General features: G+C 35.8%; 1 protein-coding gene across 2 annotated transcripts in view; it reads right to left on the reverse strand.

Moving 5' to 3' along the window:
- Nucleotides 1–8,575, reverse strand: part of CASD1 (CAS1 domain containing 1) — a 28,452-nt gene that overhangs the window by 17,095 nt on the left and 2,782 nt on the right. Inside the window, exons 2-6 of one of the 2 annotated variants that reach the window (XM_064677215.1) lie at nucleotides 6,081–6,177; nucleotides 5,263–5,383; nucleotides 3,670–3,714; nucleotides 1,373–1,435; nucleotides 146–190 (exon numbers count right to left, since the gene is read on the reverse strand). In XM_064677215.1, coding sequence (XP_064533285.1) covers nucleotides 146–190; nucleotides 1,373–1,435; nucleotides 3,670–3,714; nucleotides 5,263–5,383; nucleotides 6,081–6,177 — 371 coding nt within the window. Of the gene's footprint in view, nucleotides 1–145; nucleotides 191–1,372; nucleotides 1,436–2,619; nucleotides 2,724–3,669; nucleotides 3,715–5,262; nucleotides 5,384–6,080; nucleotides 6,178–8,575 lie in introns of those variants that run through there. The other variant, XM_064677225.1, reaches the window with a different exon arrangement.

Genomic DNA, 8,575 nt, shown 5'->3' on the forward strand with positions numbered 1-8,575 from the left:
GCAAATTCACTGAGAGTAGACTTTTTATTATAAATTGGGTTTAACGACTTCATCCTGTAACCAACTTGAGAGCATTAATGTTCTCCTAAGAACATCCTACAAAACTTCCTTCTTTACTAAAATGCCCCACATATGTCTAACTTACCGTGGCAGCTCCTACTACAATTATATGAGGTTTTGCCACAGAACCCTAAGACAAAAAGTAAAAAGGAATTAGTTTTAAAATATTCATAAATTATACCTATTATTACAATTCATATCTTAATTAACTGCGACTCACTTGTCCATCAGCTAATGGTTGCAAAATAGTAGACTGCAGACATATTACAGAGAACATCAACTTGTGATATACCTGAATTTTCACAAAATAGCATCTGCAAAAGCATGAAGTATCAATAAGCACTTACAATCATTATTAATTTAGTAGTGTATTTCTCTTTAAAAGCTATTTAAACTTCTCCTAAGGTCAAGTAATCTGTAGATCACGCTATTGAAATACTTTTTGTCTCAGCCTCTCTTAGCATTGTCAAACATCTGTTGTATGACTGAGGTGACCAGTTGTTGCCCCAGAGGTCTGACAGTTCTATCCAGGATAAGGACCAGCACATGTAGTCAAACAGAAGAGCAGAAGGAAACAGTCCTGACCACCTCAGTATGAGTTCTGCTCTGGCACAGCAAGGGTTTAGCACCTCTCATTTTTTTGTAGTAATCATAGAAAAAGAAAACCAAATGGTAACTTCAACTATCCTGATGGAAGGTGGTGTGCAAGAATGACCTATAGCGTAACAAAAGAATCATTCAAGGCTACTACTGATAATAACTCCAGGCTATTTAAAGGCTAACAATGGAAAAAAGAAAAAGAATTTAGTTGCCAATCTGCAAACATACGACTTGTTATCAGAATTACATACAAAATAACATGACAACCTGCATCATAATTGAAACATCTAAAATTAATAGTATGTTAATTGAGGGAAATATTCAAAACAAAGAAAATCAAGAAAACCTCGACTTTGCAGATCACCTTTGTCCTTCAGTCTGAAACACTCAAATTAACATAAATATAAAATCATAGAATCATAATATATCGCAAGTTGGAATGGACCAAAGGATCGAAATATTTGGTCACATTAAAGTGGAGCTATTGCAGACACAGAGGAATTGAAACACTAGATCAGAGTGAAATCCTTTCAGCTTTAACAGGGTGAATTAACCTGCTCCTAGGAAGTAGGGATTTTCTGGTTTGCTTTGGGGTTTTTTGGTCCAAGTGAAGTCATCCTTTGGAGACCAGAAGATACCCAGAAACATATAAGCTAGTAAATATCCCCTTTTCACTACTTTGACTTCAAATTTCAGATCTCTTAAGACAAACCTCAGTCCAAGATTTGATACGTTGCCTCATAGAGCCATTAACTTCTGGATACCATAGAAAATCCTGTAAGACAAAGGCAGAGTTACTCTGTAAGTTAAAAAGCAATCAGTAGACTAAAAACAAAAAATTCAAAAAACCAGACTAATGCCATCAACTCAACTGTAATGGAAAACCATTCGGCCCCAAGTGAGATTTCCCTTATAGTTAGTATGAAAAGCCTGACAACTTGGTCTGGCATGGAAAACAGAAAGCAAAGGCAAAAAAAGGCAGCAATCCCACAAAACTTTTCCCTCATAAAAAAACCCCAAGTTTTCATTTCTGGTTCAGGAGTTGGGATTTCACCAAGAAGGTAATTATTTAACAGTTGCCAAATTGGATGTCCTTGGGTTTCCTATGTGATCAGGGATAAATCTAAGGTCACATCTATAACTTATTCATTAAAACTTGCTTTTCGTTCAATTTTCCACATTTTTACCAGCAGATTTTCTTTGCTCCAGAGCATAAAATAATTGATGGCACGAAATCACAATTTTCAAACAAAAATAAAACCTAACAATTTACCTTACAACTTCAAAAATTATCAGCTGTTTAAATCTAAGAGTGCCATGGCTATTAAACACATTACCTACCAGCATTCTTTCAGATGCCAGGAGTAGTGCTCAACCTTCTAGAAGTCAGTCTAGACTTTGGCTAGTACTATTATGTCTCCCAGGCAAAGGCATGACTTCCTAGCATCTAGTTACTCCTCAGATGCAGCACTATCAAATGGTCTAAAAATACATATTAAAGTGAAATGGCAGGGATTACATATGCAGAAACTATTGTGAGAAAAGTTGGAATGCAGAAACATTACCAGCAGAGAGGAAGTCCTTATCTTCCGTTTGCACAGACCTAAAGATTCTGGTACTTCACTTGAGTACTGTTAATTCATTATTTGGCAATAATGTTAACAACCATACAGTCCTCTGCTGAAGGACAGAAGGTCATTATGATGACTAGAAAGGGCAAAATTAAACTCTCCCCTTGTTCCCAGTAATTTTCTCTTTTGTTGGTCAAGTATTTTCCACATTTAGATTATTGGGTCACAGCCATTCTGAACGTGGAAATTCAGCTACCATACCAATAATGCCAAGAACAATACTGTATCAAAACAGGGAAGCAGCAGACTCCAAATATATTCTTAACTACCCAGACATCTCCTAAAAGCCCAGACCTGCCATCTAAAATCTTGGTTGTTAGGCACCTACCAAGGTTTAAGGAGTTTTGAAGATGTAATCCTGTGTCAGGTCAGGCCAACGCAAATCACACTGCACTGGCCTGTTTGTCCTGCCTTGAGTTCTGTCCTGCCTTTTCCAGCATTCAGATAACCATACGATGAGCCACATCAGACCTGATCAAAAAGGAATCCTACAAGGTAACTTTTTGGCTGAATTGACTCCTAAAACAGCCCACTCCACAGCTGTATCAGGAATAGTTACAGCACAAACACAGGAACATACTGTGAAGGGAAAGGGACTGGAACAGCACAGGCTTGAACTGCCATGGCCTTACACCCTAAAATGTTATTCTATACCCTAAATCTTAACCATGTACACAAACAGGTACTGAAAACTCACTTGCAGACAACTCAGCAAATACACTGCTTCTTTGGTTTTCGTGAACAGAGAATGAGTTGTCTCCAAGGCATAAACAAATACATGACTAGCAGAATCCCTGCACTGCTGACAGCTGTCATAGGAAGCAAAGAAAGCTATTGAGGACAGCCTTTCCACTGCCAGGGCAGAAGAGAACAGAGTCCTTCAGAAAACCTACCCTCAAGCATTTTGTTTGGTTTTTTTTTTAAATATCCACATTATAATCAACATTGTGTTTATTTCTTCATGCAAAAACAGTGGAAGGAATACTTGTTTGGATAGCATAGAAAGCTCAACAGCAATTAGCATTACCAATCCAAGGAAGTTAGCCCCACATACATATTCTTACAGCAGTGAAAGAGTACACTTCCTGGCAAAAGCTATTCTTGGGAAGGCCAAATTATAAGATCTGACAAAAAGAAAAATTATACACATTTCCAGAGCTTATAACCAAAACTACCACAGAATACAAGTATTCAATGCCAAAGTCTCTCAAAATACAGTATATGAAGATACACTCTGAAATACCTGTGAAATATTTATAAAGAATATTGACGGTCTAAACCTTCTTTTAATTTTTCAGCTCTGACTGCAATTTCATTTACATTGTATGAAATAATAACATGCTTATGGCTTGCAATTTAACGCTAGATAAAAACTTACCACTTTAATTGAAGCAGACTTATCTTCAAATGGGATATTTCCATGCTGTCAAAAAACCCCCAAAACAATAAAAACAAAGTAAGAAAAACTTTCAGAATGAAAACAAAATATTTACATTCCTATGCTAACTTGCTCTCACCCAAAAGTTTATCTTCAGTGGAAAGGATTTTTCTTGTATAAACTTGTCACTGTACTCATACAAAATGTTGATGTTACTTTCTTGATAAAACAAGCTACTCAAATAAACGATTATACTTCCTGGAAGAAATCTAGCCAACAAAGTCTGAAATGCTTTCTGTTCACTCTGTTACAAATGTATCAAATATTTTTCTAAATTTAGCCTGCCAACACAAGAAAAACTTAAGACCTTTTCCCTCTTTCTTTTCTTACACTGCCTTTCCCCAGCCTTTTCATCTGCCCATCTCCTTCACACAAAACAACCAACAGTTTTAATTAAAAAATAAAAGAAAATAATCTTAGGCAGAAATAAAATCTGGAACACATTATTAAATTTGCTGAGTGAAACTGTAAGAAATCAGAAAGGAAGGACTCAGATATGCATACACATTACTCCTTTAAAATATACTAAATACAGAATTAGTTTCAATCATGGTCCAAAAGAATAAGTTTACTTCTCTTCCACAAACTGAGATCCTGATTTCAATAACACTTGACAAATAATACTTTTGACTCAAAATCAATTATAGCACTCTATCATCTCAGCATCACTTTTGGGAAGTAACTGTGACCTAACCAACTGACTAGGAAAACCTGGGTTCTTGGATCAATCAAGCATCTTGTTTTGACAAGTGAAAGCGGCTTCATGCTGTGTGCTGGACAAGCCACCAGTCTGAACTTCTAAATGACACAATTACTAAATAATTGACAAATCTGATGCACTGTTGAAAGTGAAATGTGTCTTTTCCCTCACATATGTACATATATCTATGAAACTATGTGCCTAAGAAGTACAATATAGCAAAAGAAATCAATATTCTGTTCAACAAATGATAGAGCTAAATCCTTTCTTACTGTTTCCCCCCAGCAAGCTGCTGTTTACATTCTTTACCTTATAAAATTCAGACAGCTCTTCATCAGTGATCAAAAGGAAGGTAAGACCAGAAGCTATTTTTAGTTTCAGCTTCAAGTTAAACCTGGAAATCTGTCATTGCCCCACAGATTTGTATGAACAGATTAGATCAGCAATTTAACTGACATTTTAAATGACAAATTATAAGACATGAACTACTATTATTTAAAAACACATAAAGGAACAATCATTTTCTCATCAAGATACCAAATATGAAACATAAGTTGCTATGGGACAAGTCAGCTTCATTTACTTATTCCCAGACTGCTGCAAGCTTTCTCTTGAGCTTCCTAGTTCCCTTCTCAGATTTACAATCATCTCATCTGTATCCAAACAATTACTTTGGTCTAATCTTGTTATTCTTCAAAAGATCTTTCTGCGCTTCCCTTCCTGAGGGCTAGGTCAGCAAACAATATCATTTCTTGGTTTTCTGAAGTTTGGAAAAGAGTTATGAGGTAAATTGGAAAGAAACAAAAAAAAATCATCAAAATAAACTATCTCACCTTATTTCCCTCTTCTTTGACTTGAGGATTTATGAGTTTTATAAATGAATAAAACAGCTGTCGAATTCTAGAATCTCCTATGAACACAATATGTTTGTCTATGAGGCAACTTTTTGCTTCACTGTAAAACAAAACAGCAACATTCATGTTACAGGAAATTTATATGTCAGAAAAAATGTATTTTGAAAATCTACAGAGCAATATAGATAACTAAGGTATGATAAATCTTTTTCTAAACATGCTGCATCAATAAAAACTTCAGTGCAATTTGCACAGAAATGAAAATGAATGTGAACAATATGATTAGGCAAAGAACCAAGCAGGCTTTCCTATTCTGTGGTGCTACAAATACAGTTGTTTCAAACAGTAGTTTCAAAATGGTAACGTACAGCATAATTCTAAAAAAAAAAAAAAAAAAAAAAGTTCTCTTAACAGTAGGTGAAACAAAGTGATCAGTAATTTTATTTGGGATATTTTTACTTGCAATTTGACACATAAGGTCAGCATTTTCCCTTTCAGCAATCTCAGAGTGACATATGAAGCTATGCAGTCTCATGTGGCTCTCCATAACTCACACCAGTACCTCTATCACCAATATTTATTTATATTTTTATATAGAAATACAACTATGGTAAGCACTGTAGCCATACACATAATGTAAAAAGAAAAGATTTCTTTCTGACATATACTGTATATTTTTGAAAGCCTAGAGAATCAGCTATGAAGTGAACAATAAAAGACACTGCAATTACTACAGCTGCAGTCAAACAATGATTCTTCTTTCTATGCAGATGAACAGAAGACATGAGTTTCCTTACCTATTTTTATACTTATGCATCATACAACTGTGAGGTTGCCATACTTTTTCTCCAAGAAATCTCCCACTGGACAGAAGATACTCACATGTATCGCCACCTTGAAAATGTTATATTACAATTAGAATTCAGCTGCATGAAATGTAAAACATAGCTCCACTGCTATTACAAAAAATAATTGGACAATATTTGAAACACAAGAATTGGAACAATCAATGGCAGTAAACAAATATAACTTATCATAAAAACATCTTGCACAAGTTTCTGCAAGTTGCCTTCTTGTTTATTATACCACCCTGCTCTGTGAATCACAACTCTCTATCCAAAATGTTAGTGATCCCACTTCTGTTATCAGAAAGATGTTGTGACCTGGAATGGCATTTCCTTTAAAAGATGCCAATTCACTGTGCTATCTACTATCCAGAGTACGTCGGAATATGGAATTAAAGAATACAATTGTTCAATATAATAATCTTCTACACAGAATCATCATGCACAGCATCTTGTATAGAACATGAATCTCAACATGAGATTGGGAAGAAAGTTTATTACATCTCCCTGCTTAAGACTTACCAGTCACCTTAGAACAGGAGAGTTAACCTGCTGGGTTAAAATGCAGAAAAACCCCAAAACATTTACACAAGAATTTGCTGATCATTAAGGACTTCAGGTACCTTTTCCACTCATTAAGTTTTAGAGTAATTAAGATTAATCACTTTACAGGTGATGATGTTTCAGTCATGTTAAGTTCTTTTAAATAAAGTTATGTAATCAGTGACTGTTATCTTCCCAACTCCACATCAGAATCTGCTGCCTTATAACTGAATGCAACAGAACACCATTCACTGCAAGAGAAGTTGCCCTCCAACATTTTTGTCATACTTGGCATTTCCGAGCACTGACAACCAGGGAAATGGTGGTGAATGAAATGGTAGGGACTTGTGCTGCTTGTGCAGAAACAATGTACTGCTGCCCCTACTTGACACTTTCTGTGAAACCTTGACTTCATTAAACTCAACTTATATTTTGGCTTTCAAGCAACACAATTTCTCTAATTCTCAAACATGCACACTTACGTAAACTATCATTTTGAGTAAGTTGCAGAATAACGAAACGGTCAGGAATAATAAAAAACCAATCTAATCAAAAGCAACATGACACATTCTCACTGATAATGAGAATAGGTGACTCAGAGTTATTACTGCTACAAAGTCCTCCATTTTGCAGATGATGAAAACTAGGAGATGTATCAAAGTGATATGAGTGAACCATATAAAAGAATATCTATCACTAATCAGATTCCCTCTGAAATCCATTAACTTGCTGAAAAAGATGCATAAGAAAATAAGAACAATTATTCATGGTCAGACCAATGGTCAGTCTAGCCTGGTATTGTGCCTTCAACAGGGGCCATAAACAGATGCTCAGAGATGAATAAGAAGGCGGCAAGTAAACATTATGATCTTGTCTAATATTCTTCCAACTATGTTTAGTCCAGGGACTTCCTGAACTGGACATGCAGTCTTCAGCTTTTGGCATCCAGAGCATCCTTCTAAAAGAGTTTTCCATACCCACAGCTGATGCTTGAAGAATCACCTGCCTTTATTTTAAATGCGGTTTCTACTACATTTACTTGGCAGTCCCTTGTTCTTCCATAGGAAAAGGCAGTCTGGACTCATGTCTATTATGATCTGTAGACCACTATCAATCCTTCCTCATTTAGGTTTTCAAGACAGGAGAATATCTGTATCTTGAGTTCATGACCCAAGCTTGGTTCCTCAGTACTCCATAGTTACCCACAAATGAAACAATCCTCCATCTACAGTATGTTCACTGATGTAACATTCCAAACATCACACATTGTATACGTTTCAAACAGAGAGACAATATTTCAGGTCAAGAAGTTACACCTTCCCTCCCAACTCCAGGTACTGAATATCTTACTGTTGCACTGAGCAATATTAGAAAGCTCCTGAAGCTCGTTAGGAGAGTTACTGATGTCTGAAATCTTCCTTTAAACATAACAGTAGCAGTCATGAGGAGAAGATGAGGGAGGGGAATAAAACCAGACTGGAACAGCAGCCAAGAAAGTAAACTGGAGGTTACAGACCAGACGGTTCCTCCAGAAATGCCCAAGTCTGGCTTAGGAAATGAAATATCAGCTGAAGAACAATGCTCATATTAATATACCACATCCTCTTCTTAGCCAGTAATGAGATGTTAAAAGAAAAAAAACCAAAACACAACAACAAAAAACCCCAACCTAAAATCTGAGAAAAAGAATTCCAAGAGCCATTCTAAACACAAAACACAGAACATTCTTCTTAAACTCTTCCTTTGTGTAAGTTATGCTTCCAACATATTACCTTTTATGTTGGTATAGCTACACTACGGTATAGTTATACAGAGTGTATAATTTCTCTGAATTTTATTATGCTCATTATTCTAATTTATCATTCCTCAAAATCATGGTTATTCCCCCAAAATTGTGAAATCTC

Source organism: Pseudopipra pipra, chromosome 1, assembly GCF_036250125.1.
Source record: "Pseudopipra pipra isolate bDixPip1 chromosome 1, bDixPip1.hap1, whole genome shotgun sequence".
Classification (NCBI taxonomy): domain Eukaryota; kingdom Metazoa; phylum Chordata; class Aves; order Passeriformes; family Pipridae; genus Pseudopipra; species Pseudopipra pipra.